The sequence below is a fragment of the Penicillium cinerascens genome (assembly GCF_028974065.1).
Source record: "Penicillium cinerascens strain IBT 15544 chromosome Unknown scaffold_4_segment0_segment1, whole genome shotgun sequence".
Classification (NCBI taxonomy): Eukaryota; Fungi; Ascomycota; class Eurotiomycetes; order Eurotiales; family Aspergillaceae; genus Penicillium; species Penicillium cinerascens.
In genome coordinates this window covers 3,262,953-3,284,534 of record NW_026695298.1, presented here as the reverse complement: position 1 = coordinate 3,284,534, position 21,582 = coordinate 3,262,953, and the positions used below count along the sequence as shown (strand labels likewise).

General features: G+C 53.4%; 7 protein-coding genes across 7 annotated transcripts; 2 read left to right on the top strand and 5 right to left on the bottom strand.

Moving 5' to 3' along the window:
• Positions 1-316: 316 nt before the first annotated feature.
• Positions 317-3,582, bottom strand: N7498_010354 (putative translation elongation factor eEF-3; the record flags this gene model as incomplete). The annotated part of the gene is made up of 2 exons (XM_058457410.1): positions 317-402; positions 459-3,582. 2 exons carry the CDS (start codon positions 3,580-3,582, stop codon positions 317-319), a joined length of 3,210 nt encoding a protein of 1,069 aa, XP_058304309.1.
• A 3,072-nt stretch (positions 3,583-6,654) lies between these two features.
• Positions 6,655-10,134, bottom strand: N7498_010353 (GPI inositol-deacylase; the record flags this gene model as incomplete). The annotated part of the gene is made up of 3 exons (XM_058457409.1): positions 6,655-6,883; positions 6,932-9,522; positions 9,574-10,134. 3 exons carry the CDS (start codon positions 10,132-10,134, stop codon positions 6,655-6,657), a joined length of 3,381 nt encoding a protein of 1,126 aa, XP_058304308.1.
• A 1,386-nt stretch (positions 10,135-11,520) lies between these two features.
• On the bottom strand, positions 11,521-13,065 carry N7498_010352 (sugar transporter family protein; the record flags this gene model as incomplete). The annotated part of the gene is made up of 2 exons (XM_058457408.1): positions 11,521-12,834; positions 12,886-13,065. The coding sequence occupies 2 exons, from the start codon at positions 13,063-13,065 to the stop codon at positions 11,521-11,523; spliced, it is 1,494 nt and encodes a 497-aa protein (XP_058304307.1).
• A 1,799-nt stretch (positions 13,066-14,864) lies between these two features.
• Positions 14,865-15,251, bottom strand: N7498_010351 (YbjQ family protein; the record flags this gene model as incomplete). Its single annotated transcript, XM_058457407.1, has 1 exon — positions 14,865-15,251. One exon carries the CDS (start codon positions 15,249-15,251, stop codon positions 14,865-14,867), a length of 387 nt encoding a protein of 128 aa, XP_058304306.1.
• A 762-nt stretch (positions 15,252-16,013) lies between these two features.
• On the top strand, positions 16,014-16,833 carry N7498_010350 (putative glutamine-serine rich protein MS8; the record flags this gene model as incomplete). The annotated part of the gene is made up of 3 exons (XM_058457406.1): positions 16,014-16,136; positions 16,233-16,630; positions 16,701-16,833. The coding sequence occupies 3 exons, from the start codon at positions 16,014-16,016 to the stop codon at positions 16,831-16,833; spliced, it is 654 nt and encodes a 217-aa protein (XP_058304305.1).
• A 322-nt stretch (positions 16,834-17,155) lies between these two features.
• N7498_010349 (uncharacterized protein) lies at positions 17,156-18,229 on the bottom strand (the record flags this gene model as incomplete). The annotated part of the gene is made up of 1 exon (XM_058457405.1): positions 17,156-18,229. The coding sequence occupies one exon, from the start codon at positions 18,227-18,229 to the stop codon at positions 17,156-17,158; it is 1,074 nt and encodes a 357-aa protein (XP_058304304.1).
• A 348-nt stretch (positions 18,230-18,577) lies between these two features.
• Positions 18,578-21,256, top strand: N7498_010348 (putative APSES transcription factor (MbpA); the record flags this gene model as incomplete). Its single annotated transcript, XM_058457404.1, has 3 exons — positions 18,578-18,820; positions 18,877-20,524; positions 20,577-21,256. Coding segments are annotated over 3 exons (2,571 nt in total), but the record flags the coding sequence as incomplete, so codon positions are not given.
• Between the last annotated feature and the right edge of the window lie 326 nt (positions 21,257-21,582).

The window sequence follows — 21,582 nt, the reverse complement described above, 5'->3', positions numbered from 1 at the left end:
GGGGTCTCGACTATGTGAGGAGATGGGTTGTGCTGGATTCTGAGAACTGAGGTTGCGTCTGATAACTTTTCGGGAAGGAGATGAATATGTCCTCTCTCGTTTCAAGGGTCGCTTAGCTCACTAGTTTACTTCATTTACTTCTATGGAAATTTGAAAAGTCGACATGGAGCAGATCTACAAGAATATTTTGGGGGGAATGTCTTGAAAAAGAATTGATTTGAACAGATGGAAATGTATTTTGTTCTCAGCAATAACTAAGAAATTCATCAAAGCATTAAAAACTCCGTAACGAAGCACCTCTGCCGAGTTAGATAACTTAGATGTCATCCTCATCGGAGAAGACCTCCTCACCACGCTTGCGACGGGCAGCGCGCTCCTTCTTCTTCTTGCGGAGCTCAGAGCCTGGAATAGGTTAGCATTGATCCTTGCAATTAATGTGATTGAAAGGAAAAACATACCAGTAAGCTTCTTCTTCTTCTCGACGACAATCTTGTTACCCATGGCGTCGAACTTGTCCTCCTCGTCATCGCCCTTGGCGTCAAGACGAGGACCGGAGCCCTGACCCTGAACCCAGTTGTGGCCGGAGGGGGTCATGAGACCGTGGTTGACGGCCCAGACTTCCTCGGTCAGGTTCTCAGTGAACTCACGGGAGTGGGTAATGATGATAACACCACCCTCGAAGGACTTGATGGCCTTGGAGAGAGCACCAAGGGAGTCACGGTCGAGGTAGTTGGTGGGCTCGTCGAGGACGATAACGTGGGGGCGCTGCCACGAGCAAGCGGCGAGAACAACCTTGACACGCTGGCCACCAGAGAGACCACGCATGCGGGAGTGAGAAACCAGCTCGGCGTCGAGGCCGAAGTTGGCGCAGTGCTGCTCGATCTCCTTGCGGACCAGGGGACGGAACTGACCGGAGGCGAGGGCCTCCTTCTGGTCAACCTCGGCGACCTGCTTCTGGTGGGAAACGATAATCTCGGAACGGGGCAACCAGGTGTTGTCGTTGGACATCATGGGAGTCCACTTCTCGGACTTCATGCCGATGTTGTCACCCAGAGACCAGGAGATCTCGTACTCGTAGGTGTTCTTGAACTTGCGGCGAGAGTGGATGCCAATGACACGACGGAAGGTACCCTCGACCTTGTAGATCTTGTCCATGGCCTTCTCATCCTCCTCGGTGACGATCTTGTTGGCGCGGTCCATGGTCTCACGGTCCTCACCAGTCTGGAAACGCCACTGGATGTACTCGGAGGGGGTAGAGTTCAGGTGGTTATCGATGTGAGCGAAAGCGTGCTGCTTAATGTAGGCAATACGGATGTTCTCGTGCTGGTAGACATCACCAGCGGTGGGGATAAGTTCACCAGTCAGGACGTTAACGAGAGTGGACTTTCCGGCACCGTTGGGACCGATGACGGCAATACGGGAACCCAGGGAAACCTGGAAAGTGATGTCCTTGATCTGGGGCTTGGGAGTGCCATCGTACTGGAAAGACATGTTGTTGACACGGATGATAGCCTTGGACTTGGTCTTGACACCCTCAAGGAAACCGGGCTCGGGGAACTTGAACTCCATTTCGGAGGCACCGAGCTCGTAGTAGGAGCGAGCGGAGGGGACCCTCTTGACGAAGTCGGAGAGGGTACCACGGTAACGCTTGAGCTTGAAGCGCTCGTAGTGGACAACGTGCTGAATGACGTGGTCAAGGAAGCGAGAGTCGTGGGAGACCATGATGGAAGTGCAAGGGGAGGACTTGAGGTAGTTCTCGAGCCACTCAACGTTCTTGACGTCCAAGTGGTTGGTGGGCTCGTCGAGCAGGAGAATATCGGGGTTCTCGAAGACGGCACGGCACAGAGCCAGCTTCATCTTCCAACCACCAGACAGGGCACCGATGGAGCCATCGAGCTGAGACTCCTGGAAGCCGAACTCGTTGACAAGCTTGTCACGGACCTCAGCCTCGACGGGCTCGAGACCGACCTCCTGGAGCTTCTTGATGGTCCAGCCGGAAACAGTCAGCTCGGTATCGGCAGCGTCAAGGTCGTGCTCGACGTAGACAGTCTTGACCTCATCCTTCTTGGGGAAGCCCTCAAGCTGCTCGTTGTTGATAGCGCGCATGAGAGTGGTCTTGCCGGAACCGTTGGGGCCGAGGAGACCGTAACGCTGACCACGCTTCAGACGAAGGTGAGTCTGGTTGAGAAGAATCTTGGCACCATAGGCCAGGGAGAAGGTGCAGTTGCAAAGGTCAACACCATCCTCCTCATCGGAGGGAACCTCGTCGGCGGCAGCAGCCTCGGGAGAGGCCTTCTTGCGGAGGATCTCGGCAATGTTCTTGGCCTCGGCCTCACCAGCGACGGCGATGATGTAGGGAGAGCAGTTCTGGATCCAGGTGGTGTTGTCGCTGTCCTTCTCGTCAACGAGCTGACCGGCGATGGCACCGATGTAGTTGATGACGGCCTCGGACTTGGCAATGACGTCCTTGGAGATCTTCTTCTCGGCGAGGATCTCCTTGAGGATAGCGGAGACGGTGGAGATGTCACCAGCGGTGGAAACTTCGGGGATCTTGCCATCCTTGATGTTACCGACACGGCTGAGGGTGTCGAGAGCCTGCTTGGTCTTCTCACGGGCCTCGGGGTCGGCGAGGGTCTCGTTGTTCTTGTTGAGGGCGGGCAACATCTTGGGCAAGAAGGGAGCGACAATCTGGGGGTCCTCCACAAGCTTACACATGTTGTCGACAATGACGGCGGACTTACGCTTGATAGCAGTCTCACGCTCGACGAGACCACGGTCAAGCAGGGGAACCATGATGGCCAGGGTGGGGCCAGTCACGTCAGTAACGAAAGTGGTGGCACCGAGCAAGTGAACGGTCTCGGGGACGTTCTCGGGCTTGGCGATACACTTGATGAGCTCGGGAATGAAGCGCTCAATATCCTTGTTGACAATGAGACCGCAAACCTTCTCCATGGTGGCGTAGGCGGCCTTCTTGATCTCGGCCTTGGTGTCCCACATAGCCTCGGAAATGACGGGAATCAGGGCAGGGACCTGGAAGGAGAGCTGGGCGGGAGAGGTCTCGATGAGGGCCTCAAGGCAGGTCAGAGCAGCCATCTTCTCTTGCCACTTCTGGGCAGTCTGGAGAGACTCGAGAATGGGGGGGACAACGGCCTTGACGGCGTTGCCGGTGACAGCCTGAACGATGGCGGCGGCGGTGCTCTGGGCGGCCTCCTTGACGGGGGTAACCTTGTCACCGACCGCGTTGAGAACGGGCAGAAGGAGGGAAACGAGGTGGGGCTCAACACCGGGAGCGATGGTCTGGTGGGAGGCGATAGCCCGGATGCCCTCGAGGGCACGCTCACGGGCAATAGCATCCTTCTTGTTGGTGAGCTGCTTCTTGAAGGTCTCGACGGCCTTCAGGGGAAGGGTCTGCTCGGGGATGGGGCCGCTGAAGAGAGTGGCGAGGTTGCTGGCGGCAGCGTTGACCTCATCGGCGCTGGTGGAGATGTTGAGGTTCTTGATGAGATCCTCGAGGACGGAGACCGACTGAGCGGTCTCCTTGCCGGAGACGGCGGGGGTAGAGGCGACGTCGACGGCGGGCATTTTGGCGGAAATTTTGGTGGTTGGAAAAAACAAAAATTATAAAGAAAGAGTTTTTTCTATGGGTATCTTGGTGGTGAGCTGTGCCCAACTGCGTCGGCTGTCCAAGGACGCAGCGCTCGTGTGTAAGAGCTGGTCTATTTCTGTCTATGCAGAACCTGAAAAACAGAAAAGAAAGTGAGGACCAGACCTCGAAGACAAAAAGATGCGGAGGAGAGGATGAGAGGGAGGAGGGGAGAAGGGGGGGCGAGATATTTATCGGCTGTGTGGCCCCTCGCCGCCCAAAACCTGGGTCAAAAATTTTTTTTTTTTGAGCGGCGGGCGTCCCGCACTAAACCCGGAATCGGTTTAGTCCGACTATCCACTAGGCCCCGATTGGATGTACTGGAGTGTCCTCCCGAATCCCTCGATGCTTATTGGTGTCCGGCCCGTTGCTGGGAACAAAAAGAAATTGTCGTGGTGGACTGGTGGCAGTTTCCGTGGTGAATCAGTGAAGATGACATCTTCCTACCGTCTCCCTTCATTCACTACACAGCTGTCCTAGGTACCCGGTCCGCCTAGGTATTTCGATGTCCTTTTTCTTTTTCTTTTTCTTTTTACTACTCGGGTACATGACTATTTCGGCGGCTCGCTAGATACCTAGGGATCCGACCCTCGAGGCACATGCAGTTCTCAGTCTAGGCTGCTCCGAGGGGTGAATCCGGGGCATGGCCGCAGCTAGTACATACTACCAGTACTGCAGGGCGACGATGGCTGCCATTTCTCCCAGTTCGCCACTTTCAGGATCGGGTGGCGCAGTCCTATCCCGGCCGTTGGACGTCCAATCAAGGATCTCGAAAATGGGTTTCGAGAAGCCTTGCACCCGACAGTATTTTTAGAGTTACCAGAACCATCACCCGTAGACCCGTTTTTGTCCGTCCGTTCCAAATCTGATACATATTTCCAGGGCTGAGCTGTAATGTCCGGGAGATCAGTCTCTGTCATACTTGTACCTTTGTACATGTACCTGTAGCTGCCCTGTAAGCTGACGAGACAGCTCAGGAATAAAAAAAAATAAAAAATTTCAATCAAATCTAATCAAATAAAAAAGAAATGAAAAGTCGGAGAGGAAAGATTGATCTGCAGGCTTCGATCGGCGAGGTTCCCCCGGGGCAAGCAATCCGAGTCAAGATTTATTATTTTCAGGGGTACATGGGGTCCTTGATACGTGACGGGACGAAAACACATCACGGACTAGGTATCTAGGGATATATCCAGCCTTGGACGTCACCAAGTCAACTGAAACAGGCAGATGGCATGTAGAGTACGTTTGATACTGCGCAACACCGCCCTTTCCATCCTCACCGCTTCACCCCCCTTATCGCTTATCGCGGACTGCATTGAAATTTTTTCTCTTTGAAACTAGCCCCTGCATACTCTATACTTAGACTAGTCAAGGAAAAATCTGTTTCTTTTACCCGGGGTTGCACTCCCCGTCACCTTATCCCTTATCCCCCGCGAAAGCGAAAGCACCCGGGTGGCAAAAAAATCCAAAAAAAATCGAAAAAAAAAATCGAAAAATGAATTAAATGGCGTTCGGGTCAACCGGCCAGTGGGTCTCAAAGCCTAACTCGGCCCTTGCTGTTTCGGTGCTTTGTGACCAGAAACGGAATTGGATTTTTCCAGTCAAACTTTGTACGGGAAAAAAGACTATTGTTTTCCCATCGGGCTGGCCGTAGGCTAGGCGTGATTCGTATCGAGGTTCCGATGCACCCGCGCGAAACTTTCACTCCCGATTTTTCTGGAAGCGAGCCGGATCGAGTAATCGGGAATCAGGTTTCATCAGTGTATCTGTGGCGTGTGATTGCCGGGGAGATTATTACGTCGCGTTGAAGTCAATCTACTCTACAGGGTAACTTTGTACCGGGCCGTGGACTTATTCTATATAATTTGACCTTGCTATGTACTGTAGTTCGACTCGGGAGTCTGGGGGTGGATCCGCATGGTATCGCGCCCCAGTTGTCTATTCTATGGGGCTGTGGCAGGGCTGGCCTTATCGCCCTTTTGCTGCGAAACTGGGGAAAAGACGTCCTTGCCGGGTCCCCACCCCCTTTCTTTGATCCTGCGGGATTTGAATCTGGGGCAGGATCCACGTAGTCTGTATGTATAGCCTCTACTCCAGGTGACGGCCTTCTCTGGACCCCGAGGTACTTCCTAATAGCGGTTGTAACTCTGGCGTTCAGCGGCCCCTTTCTGACGCTGCCCCTGTCCATGAGCCTCGTAATTTTACTACCCTATGGCCAGCCCCTTTCAGCCATTAATTTGTCAAAGCGCTGCCCCTTTCCTGCCTTGACGCTCAGGCCTACTCTCTGATACACTGCCCACGGGTGCTCTGGACAGTGCCAACCTATCATCTCTAGACTCAGAAGGGAAAAAAAGAAAAAGGGGCTCGATATGTCTTTAATGAACCTTCTGAGTAGATCCCCCGGACTAATTCGGCCAGGGAACGGAGAACATGAGAGGAAAATTGTACCATCTAGGAAGATCCCCGAGACAGGCCCAGGAAGTACGACTGAGCCGGTATTGAGCCTTGCTCGTGGATTATCAGACCAGATCTGTATCTCTTACGCCACTCTAGGTTCCATACCCAAGAATGAAAAATAATAAGTGTAGACAATTACTATGTCAGCCGGGTCTGGATCTATCAACGACAACAAAAAACGCAAGTCAAACCAAACCCGCCCGAAACCCGGCACCCAGAATTCTATGTCCAGATCGATAGAACAAGGAAATCAAACAAAAAAGGGGCTGGTATATAAACAAGACCTCCAAAGCGTCCAGAGATCCAAGTCCGGTAGCAAGCTGTCGAGTGTCACTCCCGGAACATCAGCCTTGGGTGGAGGTAGTGGATCGGATCCAGATTTCTGGGTCGCGCAGAACCCTTAGTAATGATTTACGGGGTTCTGGTGCTGCCAGGTCTGATAACCGATCGCGGGGATTGTCTGTACAAGTAAACCGCTCAAACTCCATTCCCAGATGCGCAACTCCAGTGCGAAGTAAAGGCAAAAAATGATTAATGATTGCTCTGTCTTTTTCTCACGGCTTCTTCTTAACGTGGCGGCTCCCTGATTCGGCGGGAAGTTCGTCGCCGTCGATGATGCGCCAGAGACGACGCGGAGAGAAATTATTACCCACTAAATAGATACCGACGAACCAGGCCGCGAGGAGGTTGGCCAGGTGGTGGAGGAGGTAGGCGTACGTCACGCCGTAGACGGCGGAGTACATGGCGATGGCGAAGAAGATTATTGAGGTGACGTGTTTGAAACTGTTGATGTTAGCATAGTACACATGGGGGAAAGGCAGAGGAACTTACCGATTCATGATCCGCGGGATCATCGCACCGCTAGTCATGGTCTCGACGAGGAGGAGGAACGGCATGATGGACAGCACGTTGTGATGGGAGGAGAATGGCATGAACCAATGCACCACGAGATTGTGGGCCCAAACCAGGAGCACCAGCACATTGATAGGCAGGACCCACAACATGAGGATGAGGATGGACTGCGCGTAGTTGTTGAAATTGATGTGCTGGGCGGATTTGGTTTCCCTGGCATGCCATTGCGCCCGTACGCATGTCGCCAGCTGCACGATACACGCAACCATGTAGGCAAACTGGTAAGGGATGATCGTTGAGACGAGAATGAGCAGGACAGCGGTGTGAATCACGCGTCGTCGAGGGCTAGGAGTGCTGAAGATCGGGAGATTTCCTCGGTCTTCGCGTCGAATATAGCCCGACTTGCTGTTCACGGCTCCATAGATAACGGAGAAAATGTTGACGAGAAGGAGGGCGGCATAATTGACCAACACGCAAGCGCCAACGCTAAGAACCCCAAAAATTGGAATAAGGAACCAGAAAAATGCATCTTGTGATCCCAGAAGAAGATCGTTCTTCGTAAAGTCAAGAGGAGTTTCGGTTGAGTTGGTGCGCCAATGGAAAGGGTCATCGGACTGAGGGAGAGCTTTCGAGGTGGCGAGAGAAGATGCCAGAAGCGACATGGCCACCAACAACAACGGAAGAGAGGTGCGCAAGGCGCGATCGAGGCCATCGGCGAAGGGGACGAAGTAACCAGACTCATCGTAGATCTGGAACTGCTTGCGGAGCACAAGAGCCACAACCAGCAGCGGGAAAGCAGCAAAGACAGTGCGATATCGCATCACCAACTCGCCAAGACTGCTGGCAATATCAACCTGCAGTGAAATGTCAACCGTTGAGCCCGAGCTGGGGTCAGTCCAGAGCTGGAACGACACCCCGCCCTTCGAGGCTTGCTCGCGGAGCGGCGTTGGCATGTAGGGTGCGATGCCGTGCAGGTTGACATCGACCTCATCGACGTTCACAAAGAACTTCGACTCGTGAGGGTCAGGAATTGACTGCCGAAGCAGCGGAGCGAAGAGCTCCTCCTTTTCAGGGTGCCGGGTGATCTTGAGCCGGTAGTCGAGAAGACTCGAGTGCAATGCCGGAATTTGCACTTCGGTGAGCATGGGCCTGTTAGCAGGGAGCCGCATCTTGAGGCCTGCACCCAGCAAACTGCCGAGTCCAACTTTGGCTCGAATCATCGAATCTGAGCTGTCCGAGAACTCTGCGACCAAGAAGCCGGGCGTTCGCACGTTGGCTTTGTCCACGACGGCCACGAACTGGTGCTCTGCAAGACCCTCCAGATCATACTGAAGGTAGGAGAATGGTGGCACACGCTCCCACGCATTTCGCGATGTCAGAGTCGAAGCAGGAAGGTGAATAACGTCTTCCGCCGCATTCTTACAAGCCAACCGGGTCGAACCCACAGTCCCGCCAGAGAAATCCAAGTTCATAGAGAAGACGGTTGACCGGCCATTGTTCAGCGGGAAGACGCTGCAAAACAGCACCTCGATATTTCCCTGCTTATCCAGAGTCTGGTCTGTAATGAGTGTGAACTTCTTACCCGAGACACCCTGAGGCGGAATCGGCAACAGTCGCACATCAGGGCCATGTTGCAGGCCCAGTTCGCGGAGGATGAGCCGCTGGCCCTGAGCCAGAATCGTGTTGGCGTTGTCTTCGAGAGTCAACAGAGTATTCGGTTCCATTTGGGCTAATGTTCTTTCGGAGACGGACTCCAATCCAGTCAAATACCACCGCTTGAGCACTCGCATGCGCTCTGCTCTCGGTTTAGTTTGTGTCGGGCGTCGGGCATCGATAATCTCGAACAGCGACTTGACAATCGCCTTCCGGAACTGGTCACACCAGGTGATCGAGAGGTGGTCCATGCCGATCCAGACGTTAGGAATGGAAGATGTGAAAACAGTGAATCCATGCGTCTCGGGCACGAGGGATGTAATGCTGGTGTAATCAGAAGGAACCACGGTGTCGCGCGCACCACCGGCAATCGAAATCAGCGTCACATGCCACAGCGGGTTGTTGTTTGCCCACGTTTGCGAGTAGGCCTCACGCCAGTAGTCGTTAATCTGTTTGTAGGTATGGACAATGTCGGAGTCGAAGGAAACGGGAGGCTTCGCGTGCGGCGCAGACATGGTGATGATCGTGTTGACCGAGTTGGCCTGGTAGTTGGCCATGGTCAGGGAAGTGCGAGCCACAATGCCACCCATAGAGTGACCGATCAGGATCACCGCACTGGGGTCCGGTAACCCCGGATCCCGCCGAGTTCGTCGTGGGTCGTGGTAGAGGGAGAGGATATAGGAAATGGCTTCGTTCACGTATTCTGCCTGATCCAACAACGTCTGCCCGTGGAATGCGGCCATATCCTCGTTGAAATCCACCATGAAAAAGTCCAAGCTGCGGGTTCCGGCCGCATGGCGGTCCTCATCGTGTCGAACAATATCGTAGTAATGCCGGGAGGCCTCCGCGGCCAAGGATCGGACCTGCCGGTAACTGCCAGCATTGCCGGGAAGAAAAAGCACTGGAACGCCATTTAACTAATCACAGTCAGCCAGTGCAACGCTATATGCTCGTCGGTGATATCTTACCCCGATGTTATCCTGAGTATACGGGTCCACGCCCTCTTCTCGGTAGAAGAAGAGGTTATATTTGCTCGCAAAGCGGGTATGCTCCGTGTCGAATTCCAGCATCCGAATAAAAGTAGGACTCATCATCGGCACACCGCAACCATCTCCGCCAGCCTGCCTGCTCGCAAAAGAGCGCATGATCGAGAAGAGAAACGCGACGGCGGCAACGGTGGTGAATGCCGTGAGGATGGAAATGGACCAAGGACTGCGCAGACGAGACTGGCGCGCGCGACGGCCATCGGAAGAGGGAGCTTCCATAGGAAGCCGGGGCGAGCCCAATGGCATAGTTTTGGTATCGTTGGAGGAGGGTTGGGACGAGGGGGTGCGCCAGAGGCTCGAATTCCGCGAGCGCGGATTCGAGGAACCGTTATCGCGACGAAGATCGAAACTGGTGCCGTGCCTGGCTATTTGCGACCGAGATTTGTCGTTCGTCTCGATGGCATTGCCATGGTCCTCTGGAGATCGAGTCGGGGAATCTTCAGTGTCGTCCGCGACAGGGGAGCCAGACGAGCGTCTGTGCATTGAAGGAGGCGGAGTCGGGACACATCCAGCACACCGAAAGGATCTTGGCACAGGGCCACGCAGGACCCAATAGGTGAGAGCAGGAGAGGAGGGGGGAGAAGAGAGGGAGGTGGAAGGGGGGAAATTTTCGACTTGCAGGAATGCGGAAGGTCAAGTTCCCAAGGAGAAAGACGTGGTTTCTGGTCGGGGTTTGGCTCGAGACTTGGCAGAGGGAAAAAAAAATGGTACCTGAATCCCTGACTGGTATTTTGTGGAGAAACAAGGAACACCTTTGGGATGTACCTGTAGGTTTCCTTTCCAAAGGTACTAAAGGTTTAGAATCAGACTGAGAGGGAATTGGGGCTTTTGGATCTTGAGCATTTGGACGGAATTGGTATCTTCGGTCTTGGCAGTTGGCGGGTGTCACCCCAGTCGAGACCTACCGTGCCTTATCGACTACGGAGTAGAGTGAGGTGAGAGATTGCCCTAAGCAGCGCTAAGTAGGTCGCTAAGTGGACGGGTATCAACTGCCGCTCTCCATTTCTGCTCCTAGGTGATCTGATCAATTTGCTAGCCATGGTCACGATTCCCGAAGGCAACCATATAAAATCCACGATGTACCTGCAGGACGCGTACGAGAGGCGATCACATCGAATCAAGGCCAAAAAAGACTTTAACCTGTTTCTTAAACGCTCTTCAAGCTTTCGGTAGCTTAGGCCCTGGGTCTCCTGTCACCGTGCCGGGTGAATAGCGTGACCAGCTTATATCTGAACAGGTCTTGGCATAAGGTACATGTACTTGGTTATGTACTTGTGTACTCCGTACCCGGCGCCCAGGCATAATCCCGGCAAATAACCTAACTTACCCTCCACAATTAGCCTGATCTCACACCCAGCCAACGTAGTAAGAGATCGGCTCGTATGTCGTGTACCGTGAGACCTGAGTGCGGGGTTTTCGCCCCGGTCGCTCTATAGATACACACTTTCCAATCCTCGTCTCTTTCCCCTGCACATTTTATACTCAGGTACGTTAATAAACGAAATGTTTTCTTTACTCCTAACATGAACAAACCCTTCAACCCTCGGACTGGCAGCTTGCCAGGTTGACTTTTGTCCAAAATTAAGCAGATTCAGATCGTGTTGTCTGTGCTTGCAGCCCCAGTGGGTCGATTGCTTGGAACTACTGCTAATCGTTCCTTGGCCCTATATCGTCTCTATATCGATACTCGGCAACCGTATTTCGAATCAAATCGTTCTATTGCAACATAGGTATCCATTGATATCGTCGCGAAAAGGAGCAATCGTATCGCATGTACATGTCACTTATAAGCAACTTGGCATCCGGCCATCATATCATCAGGGTATCCCAAGGGGTGGACATCATTAAGTCAAAAAACAGGTCACCATCCTACTCCACCTGTTTAGTAGTCGCCTTCTCCGGGTCACTGTCACGCTCCATTCCACGGTGTGCAGCCACAACCGCCAGATCGGCATCGTGCTCCGCATCAAAATTACGACCGAGACGCTCAGGCCCGATGAAGGTCACGATGATGGTGTAGGCATAAACACAACCCATAAAGATACAGATGACCTTGCCGTAATCGTAGCGGTGGGCTGATTCCTTCGTAGCCGGGAGGGGGAAGCGCTCGCCGATCGTCGACTCGATGGTCGAACTAGCGGACGACACGAGGTTGCCCAGCTGGTAGGACGTACCGACAACGAAAGTGCGAATGGGACCGGGTGACAGCTCCATTAGGTGAATAGGGATGACACCCCATGCGCCCTGCACCATGAACTGCTCAAAGAAAGCCGCTGCTATGACATTGTGTGAGGTGACAAAGGTGTATGGGTAGAGAAGCGCGCCGCCGACGATGCTGATCACGATGATGGAGAATCGGCGACCGAAGATCTGACTCGCCCATCCGCACAGTGTACCACCGGTCAACGCTCCCAGGTTCGCGACCACTTGCGTCACAGTCACCGCGTTCTTGGAGAAATTAAACTGGGTTTCCAGCATCGTAGGGTAGAGATCTTGCGATCCGTGAGACATGAAGTTGAAACCGGCCATGAGCAGGACCAGGTAAATCAACAAAAGCCAGTGACGCTTCAGCGCAACCTTGCCCTCGGATATGAAAGAAGCAGCCACACCACCACGAGCCTCCTCACGCGCAGCTTGTCTCCGGCGGAAAGTTTCCGTCTCCGGCAGACACAGACGGAAGGCGATGATCAGCACGGGAGGACAAGCAGCGAACCAGTACAGCGGGCGCCATCCGTGGGAAGTAGTATCGACCAGACCACGCGCAAAAGCAGTAGCCAGCAAATAGCCAAAGGCATAGCCCTGCTGAAGCAAACCCGAGATAATACCACGAGCCTCTGAGGGACAATCCTCGAGCGCCGTGGCAGCAACATTACCAAAAAGACCACCCATAGCAATACCAAAGAGAGCACGGCACGCCAGGAACTGCTTATACGTCTGAGAGAAACCAGCACCCAGTTCTAGAGCCACGAACAGCAGCTGATTGACCACAAACGGCCACTTGCGGCCCCACCGATCGGATGCAATTCCGAAGATGATTGCACCGACGGATCGCAGCATTAGCACCAATGTGATGCCCCATGTGATATCGGTGACGGATGTATTGAATGTTTTGGCCAGCTGAGTCGTTGTCAGAGAGACGGTGAAGAAGTCGAAGGCATCCCATGTCCACCCAATAAACGCGACCTAAACAGAATTAGTATTCCACGTGCAAGACGAGCTCTAGAAAAAAAATACCGAAAAAAATAGCCATTGCTGGCGGTTGAGTAGAGTCACCGCCTTGAATGGATTCGGCGCCTTATTCATCGGCGGAACGAGTGTGGGAATGCGTGTAGCGATGTAACGCCCGATACTCATGTCCTCCTCTACGTCCGGCGAGGACGCCGGCGTGTGTTCAGACTTGTGAGTTTCTGCCATGGCGTTCACTCGGTAAATAAAAATTAGGAACCGAGGGAGCGTGCCACAGCGGAACGGAACGTGTCGGGGCCGAGTTGTTCGGAGGGAAGGGGGGGGGAAACAGAAAGAGAATGGGGGAAAACACGACTCTAAATACATCGTGACACTCTCACTTTTTTTTAGCCTTTGGTCTCATCCGCCCGCACATCTTGGGCCTTGGTCCGTGGGGCTAAACCCCGCTCCTCGAGATCCAGGGACGCAAACGCTTTGCTATTTGCTGGCAGCATGTGGTGGTCAGCTCTAGTTCGGGACTGGCACGAAACAGGCGCCGATCTTTGCACCTTCTGGGAATCGATGGACCAGCTCTTCTCGTTTTACTTCTGTCATCCAGATTCTTGGGGCCCTTGGAACGTGTTAACGTTGCCGGCCGGAGCCAACTATAGACGCGGCTTGCTGCCAGGCACGTCCGACGTCGTGCAGCACATCTCCAACTCTCCACATCACCCAGTCAAAGTACCCCGATGATCCAGATTGGCTCGTATCGCCGTCATTTCCAAATTCTTCGAGTTGACTGAATCCTTTGACGCTCCTCTCGGCCTATCAGCCTCGTGGTCCGGATATACAGTTACAGCCAAGACTGGTATCTCCGCATCCCCGGATCCCTGGATCGTCGTTCCTACCCTGGTTCTGTGCCGCCACTTCGGCCACGGCGCTCGGAGAGTCTCCGTTTATACAATCGACACACAGGAGTGCACGATTTGAATCTGTCCTGTGTGCGCTTGCCTTTGCCTCTTATTCTGCAATCGTCCGGGCTAGACTAACTCCGCCTTGATCTGCTCAGACCGGGTTGTGGAGCTCTCTGGAGACCACCTAACACCTGGGCCTCCCCGCGACCCACATCCCTCCGGAGTCGAAGCGAGCAAAGGCTCACGGGACGGATTCCTGCCTTCTATGCCGGGGCATTCGCATTCGCATTTGCCATGATCGGCACACCGATCTGTCTCGGTATAGGGCTTGCCGGGGGTTGTTGATTTAGCCTATTTCACGCTGGCCATTGAACCCACGATCATGAAGCGAGTGTTGTTGTAGTCAATATTTTGATGAGATGGGGAGAGGACATGACATTCGTATTTCGTTACGGCCTGGGAACCTGCTTCGGCGTCGAGCGTCTATCAGAGTGCGAGCCTCGGTTAATAACCTTTTACTCGAGACTTGGCGCAACGGGGAAAAGCTGGGCAGCACCGGTTGACAAGGCAGTCGTGGCTCAAACACACTTTCGGACGTTCGCCGATACTTATAGGCGTGTGGCTAGCCTTTGCCAGGTGGCTGATAGAATGTGGCAGCGGGTGAGATTGAGGCGATGGTCGAGGTAGACTCACCTCGACTCATATCCAGGTCCAAAACCGAGGCCCCACAGAGGCGAGATAAGTAATAACGTCAGAATAAGCGACGGCAGTGAGCCAAGTCGCACGCTGTATTAGTTCTTTATCTTGGCGGCCGAAGTCGTGCACTCCAAGACCGCCAAACCCCCGACAAGAACTGAGGTCGAGGGCTTGTTTGCCTTGGCCTGCAGTGCCATGGACACCGGAAAATTGGCATCAAAGCTTCTTCCAACCCTGTCTCGATAACAGACTAGAGGCGCCGTCGCTCAAGAACATTACAGAAAAATGTCCAGAAAGATGCGCGAAAAGATATCTAGAACATCCTCCCATGTAACCAGGGAGACAAGGAGTATACACAGAAGGATACCAAAAAGGGATGGTCAAGCAGGAGAGCAGGACAGGAGGGAAATAGTCGACATAATACCTACAGAAACCCCATCAAAGCCCCTCCTCAATCTTCTCAACCAGACAAGCAGTTCCATAAGCACAAATCTGCGAACATGCACCAAAACTAGCAACATCAAACCTCACCGCAATAATCGCATTTCCACCTCGACTCATACACTCGCCCACCAGCCTCTCCAGCGCTTCTTCACGCGATGTGTACATCAAACTGGTAAAGAATCGAATCTCGCCTCCGACAGCTGATCGCACAACTGCCCCCAGGTCCGCGCCCCAGTTCCTTGTTCGCACGGTGATACCGTAGACTGTACCGAGTACGGATTTGATCTTGTAGCCTGGGAGGTCATTCATTGTTGAAGTGATCACTCCATGGGTGTCGGTGAAGCATGACGGGACTTCTTTATCTTTCTTGGGGGGTGCCATGGTTGTATCGTTGGTGGTAATAGGTTTCTCTGGCGGTCTGTTGGGTTAGTTGGTGTGCTTGGAGCATTGTGGGGGTGCCATGTTGCCATGTACTTTGCGGAGACTTATTAAGAGGGGTTTAGTGGGGTATTGTTATGATTGAAAGAGCGAAAAGCAATGGAATTGAAAGGCCAATATAAGGAAAAGTTTGTGCCTCGTATTCAGATCATCGCGATGCCGTCATAACCGCGCGATTTTTCGAGAAAGGCCTCAAATGACCACAACAGGGCGTAAACTACTTTTTCTCCTAACACTTATTGAGGGCTATCTGACGCTGAAGATAGACCAGCCATGGGTGTCCAGATCTGATCGATAAGCAGTGCTGCATGCAGGTTCCCGCGGGGTTCACCCATGTGTCAGTCAAAGGGCCGGGGGCCCGGGCCCGTCCTGGCAAATTCTATCTTTCATTCGTCTCTCTTAGAATAGAGTACAGCCATTGTAGACTTGAAGATGGAGCATCAGCCACAGTGCCACCGGTTTCGATTCTAAATAGGAAACCATCGCGTCCTCCGACAGGGGGCTGTGCTGTGCTGATCCACGGACCTGAACGGGATCTGAGGCGATGCTACGTCTCAGCCTTGCTTGGCAGCTAATACTGCGGACTGCCATAGTACTCTTATTTAATGTGCCGCTCCTTCTAAGATTTGCTCACTTACCTTCATTTCATTCAGAAGCGTCGATACCTCTCTCCGTCTCATTATACCTTCCTAGATCATTCCCATCATGTCGCATTACCCACCCAACCAGTACGGTGACTACGGTCAGAACTATAACCAGCAAGCCCAGGGCTATCCGCCTCAGCAAGGATACGGCGTCCCGCCGCCGCAGGGCTACTACCCTCCCGAAGTGAGTGCCATTCTGTAGCCTGTATCATGATATTATACGATACAATGCGCCATAACCCCCGGGCTCCCAATAGATCGCTCACAATGGACATTATAGCAGCAGCAGCATGGCTACGGCCAGCCCCCCACTCAGTACGGCCCGCAGCACGATCACCCTCCCCGCTACGAACAGCACCCGCAAGGCCAGTATCCCGGCCCTGGGTACGGCGCCCCGCAAATGCCTACCCAAGACCGCGGCCAGTCGCCCTATCCACCCCAGCAACAGTACCAGCAGGGCGGCGAAAGCGCCTCGTACTACGGCGCAGCCCCGCCCACGCACCAGCAAGGCTACGCACCTGGCTCTGGTGGCCCCGAGGGCGAGAAGGGTCTCGGATCGACACTGCTTGGCGGCGCAGCTGGCGGGTTCGCGGGCCACAAGTTGGGTGGTGGGTTCCTGGGAACTGCAGGCGGTGCTGTTCTAGGAGCTGTTGGTATGAACATGGCTACACATGAGATGTAAGTTGCGCTGTATTTCCGAGTTTGGCTCGGTGCACATGGACTGACGTTATGCGTTTTGGCGGAATAGCAAGGACCACAAGAAGAAGAAGGACAAGAAGGACAAGAAACATAAGAAGGAGAAGAAGCATAAGGATAAGCACCACAAGCGCCGCGGCTCGGGATCTAGTTCCAGCTCGAGTTCTTCGAGTGATAGTGACTAGAAGTTTTTCTTCCATGATTTAAGATTTATTGCTGGGCTGGTTCGATTGGTTGGGCTCGCCCATGATGATTGCACTCCTACTTGCTCAAACATTGAGCTTTGATGAAGACCAAAGGAATTGATGCTTTTTTTCTTATTCATATGTACATTCTTATCGAAGTGATCACTTGAACACAGGCGTTGCATGGTCAAACTGCTGTTCTACTAAGATGCTCAAGTTTCATGTAGTCTAGGCAGATGGGCTCGAATGCATTGGAATATGTACTGAATCTATTATACAGGTATAGTAAACGCTAAAGTGATATGTTCAATCAATAGACATTTCAGCCAGGAATTTGAGTCCCTGAACTTTCAGTTCTTGGTAAAGTTTGAGGCTTTATTAAGTCCTCAGAAGAGTCCTTCGCCGATGTCTGTTTCCCGGAAACAAAGATATCGTCGAGTTCCGCCCCTTCGGTCAAACTGAAGCTCAGCTGCGGTGAAATCTTGGGGGAATCCCAGAAAAACTGCCATTTCGAGGATATCGGATTCCACTTCATTCGTGGAATTAGGGAAGAGATGCGTCGCCATTGACGGTGCATAAATCGGTTGGTGATCTCGTGCGGCCGGCCATTGGCGTATTTGCCAAAGGTCCAGCCTTTTTGCGGCCCGTCGGTCAGAAACTCCAGGAGGCTATCTTCCTGAGCCACCGTAGAAGATGTCTTCTTCCTTCGCTTAATGGGCGCCCATGGCAAAGCTCCCGAGATCAAGTCGTCCAGAACAGCCAATTCTTGATCCGGCAGCGGCGGCAGTACGCTATTCAATGCGTCGGCGTACCATTTCCTACGCATGTTCCTGCGACGGTTACGACTGAGCGGCTGGCCCCAGCTGTTCTTCTCGGGTATCGCTGGCTGGAGGCTTTTCACATTTGGCCGAACACGGTTCGATGAGAGGAGGCCATTGTTCATTTGAGACTTCATGAGACTGAGAATAATCATCGGAGGCTCCCAGCCATCTTCGTATTCCAGCGGTCCATCGACTAATTGCTTCAGGGACTTGGCGTCGGTTGGAACATCGGCGGCCAGTAAACGGTCTAAAAATTTATGCCGCTGTTCCCCAATGCGCCCGTATGAACAGAACAGAACTTTCTCCAATGGTCTTTGATATCCTTCGTTTGCTCTTTGAATCAGAGACAGTCCTTTCCGGGCCGTTCGAGCCCAGTCGGCTTCGGTGTCAGTGGACTTCTTTCCGGCGGGCTTCTTTGAGCCGTGACGATATCGTTTGAGAACATAGCCTTGCATGTAGGCCCGGGCGACGGGATCGGGGAGATAGGTGCATTCGCGAAGAGTGGCGCGTAAGATTTGACGCCATTGTGAGGGACCTCGTGGGTAGAGAGAGCCGGATATTTGAGCAGACGCCATTGAAGGAAGAGCACAACCCAAACCGGCAGAACGCGAAAACCTTAGCGGGTAGCGTGTCACGGGACGGCGACGCGCGCTTTTCGCTCTTCAGAACCCCAACCCCGCGACTTGACTTGCCTTGCATTGCGTATCCGATCCAGATCGGTTCCTGACAAATTCCTCCTCCAATTCCGGGCAATCCAACCCGTTGGATGGTCCTCACTGTGACCTGTTGCGCTTTCCCTTCCCGAAGGGTGTAGCCACGCGCCTCCTTTTGCTCGCGTCTCCCCGGCGTCTGGTAACAACTCCCCACCCTTATGCCGCCCTACCCTTGTTGCCGCGACTTGATACTGACCGGACTGGAAAGGGTCCAGTATGTCCTACTCGCAAAATAGTATAGGGTCAGTGAATGGGCTGGCATTTTTGAACACTTCTCAATCCCTCTCCTCAACTCCTGGCGCAACTCCTCCGCCCCCAAAAGGGTCGCAGATGTCTTCCTTCGGCATGTCAAATGGCATGTCAAGGAGCAGTTTCGGTGGCTATGATGGAGGAAATGATTATGGTTCCACGGGCCAGTACCAGAACCAGAGTGAAACACCACAAATCTACCGCGTTCGTTATACTACCTGAATACGCCGCACAGGTTTGTGCTGATAATATTTTCCTAGGCGGTTTACTCCAATGTGTCTGTTTACGAGATGGAAGTCCGAGGAGTCGCAGTTATGAAGCGTCGATCCGATTCCTGGTTGAATGCAACTCAAATCCTGAAGGTGGCTGGGGTTGTCAAAGCCCGAAGAACGAAGACCCTGGAGAAGGAAATTGCGGCCGGCGAGCATGAGAAGGTACAAGGGGGCTATGGAAAATACCAAGGAACGTGGGTCAACTACCAGAGAGGTGTCGATCTGTGTCGAGAATACCATGTCGAGGAGATTTTGCGACCCCTTCTGGAGTATGACATGGCCCCCGATGGTACCGGAGGCGCTTCCCAAGGGACACTGGATACACCCACCAAGGAACAGGCTATGGCTGCGCAACGGAAACGACTCTACAGCGGCGCTGAGAATCGCACCATGTCTCAGCCCCAACAAGGGACCTTCTTCCAAAACATCTCGCGCGCTGCGGCGACTGCCGTGAACGCCATCAGCAAAGCTAGGTTTGACTCTCCGAGTGCCAACAGCCGCCGACCAAGCGTGCCTCGCAAGCCATCACAGCAGATGGGTAGCCAGGAGTCACAGATGGCATTCAGCAGCCAGAACAGCATGTACATGTCCGACAGCGGATTCAGCAGCCTACAGAATCGCTTCCATCAGGATGATCATGATGATTTTGCGGAACCCCCGCGCAAACGTGTTCGCTCCTCCTCGCATCACGGTCCCCCAATTGGCCTGCACCGCGAGCCGTCCAACCTCTCCATGCACGAACCTACTCCTACCGAGCCCAATGATTCCTTTTATCAGGACATGGACTTGCCACCCCCGCCTATGGATGATGGTCAGAAGCGCGGTCTGGAGCCCGTGCCTCCGGCCTCAGAGCCGGAAGGCTTCCAAAAGACCAAGCTGATTATGACTCTCTTCCTCGACAAGCGGACAAAAGACTTCACCAACCACCCCGCTCTGATGCAGCTGACTGGCGAAGATCTCGAGATCCCGCTTGATGAGTACCGAAACAATGCTCTTCATTGGGCTGCGATGCTTGCACGTATGCCGCTGGTCCATGCACTCGTGGCCAAGGGAGCGAGCATATCACGAGTTAACCTTGCCGGTGAGACTGCCCTGCAGAAGGCAGTGGGAACCCGTAACAACCTCGACTACAGAAGCTTTCCCCGTTTGCTTCAGGTACTTGCACCAACTATCGATATGGTTGATTACAGTGGCCGGACTATCTTGCACCACATCGCTGTGATGGCCGCAACAGGTGGTGGGGGGCATGTCTCTGCCAAGCACTACCTGGAGGCACTCTTGGAGTTCATTGTCCGACATGGGGGCTTGTCATCAGCTACCAACGGCGATCTTGCGCAAAATGGCTCCTCCGGTACCGATTGCATCTCTTTGGGGCGGTTCATCTCGGAAATTGTCAACCTCCGGGATGACCAGGGCGATACAGCGTTGAATCTTGCAGGGCGGGCACGCTCGGTCCTTGTTCCACAGCTTCTGGAAGTTGGTGCTGACCCGCACATTCCCAACCATACCGGTCTTCGGCCTGCCGACTACGGAGTCGGTGTTGATATGGTTGACAACTCACAGTCGCAACAGAACGGAGGTCGCAACGATACCTTTATTGATCAGCTGGCGAAGTCTAAGAAGGAGATACTCGATGGTAAGTTATTGTCCTGCTTCGCCATTTTTCCGTACGCTAACCATAACCCCAGCCGCTATGTCTCAAATCAGCACGATGGTTGAAGAGGCACTGGGAGGTATTGATCGGGAGTTGGCCTCGAGCCTGACTCAAAAACAGGAGAAGTTCGATCATTGGCATTCAAAGATTCGCGAGTCTGCCAAGGCCCGCCAGATCGAGCAGAAGCAGCTGGATGCATTGAAGCAGCAGGCTTCGGACCGAGTGGAAGTCGACCGACGCATCAAGAATCTGGAGCGATCTTCCGAAAGCTTAATGAGCACATTGAAGGGCACCCAGGGTTTTGATCCCTCCCGAATCGCTGTCGTCGGTGATGCGGACCAGGATTCCGGCGTGGATGTCATCGCATTCGAAAGCCTATTCCCAGATACCTTTGCACCCTCCTCCGGGTTCTCTCAACAACAGATCGCATTCCTGGCAGCATTATCTCCGCCGGATGCGCTTCGGCATCGGCTCCAATGCTACCAAAAGTTCAACGCAGGCATAACCGCCGAAGTTGACAGCCTCAAGGCAAAAAACGCCGTTCTGGGCCAGAATTATCGACGCATGGTGATGGCATGCACGGGCTGGTCGGCGGAACAAGTGGACGAGGCAGCAGAAGGCTTGACACAGTGTGTCAAAGAGTTGAATGATAACCCAGTACCGGAAGACGAGGCCATTGAGATCCTGATGCGGGATCGTGGGCAGGACTGGTAATTCTTGACATCTTTTCCTCTGAGCGTTTGTGGGACGGCGTTGCATTTCTCCATTGTATGATACGAATACCCGGGCGGCCTTGCCTGATGTCTATTGCCATTTGCTGTAGTTATGTTTGAATAGACACACTGTCTGTACAACTTGATGTGTGATTCGTTCGTATGGGCGTTTCTTGACTCTAGTACAGGCTAAATGCCGTGGGGAGATTAGCCGGTTAAATGCGTCCTGTGCGGATGTGGCTTGGCCGGTTTAGTACTTAGCCAATATAGCTGTCCTCTGTTCCCCGCATTTGTACTCTATTCTTTGGCACCGGAGAAACTACTTAT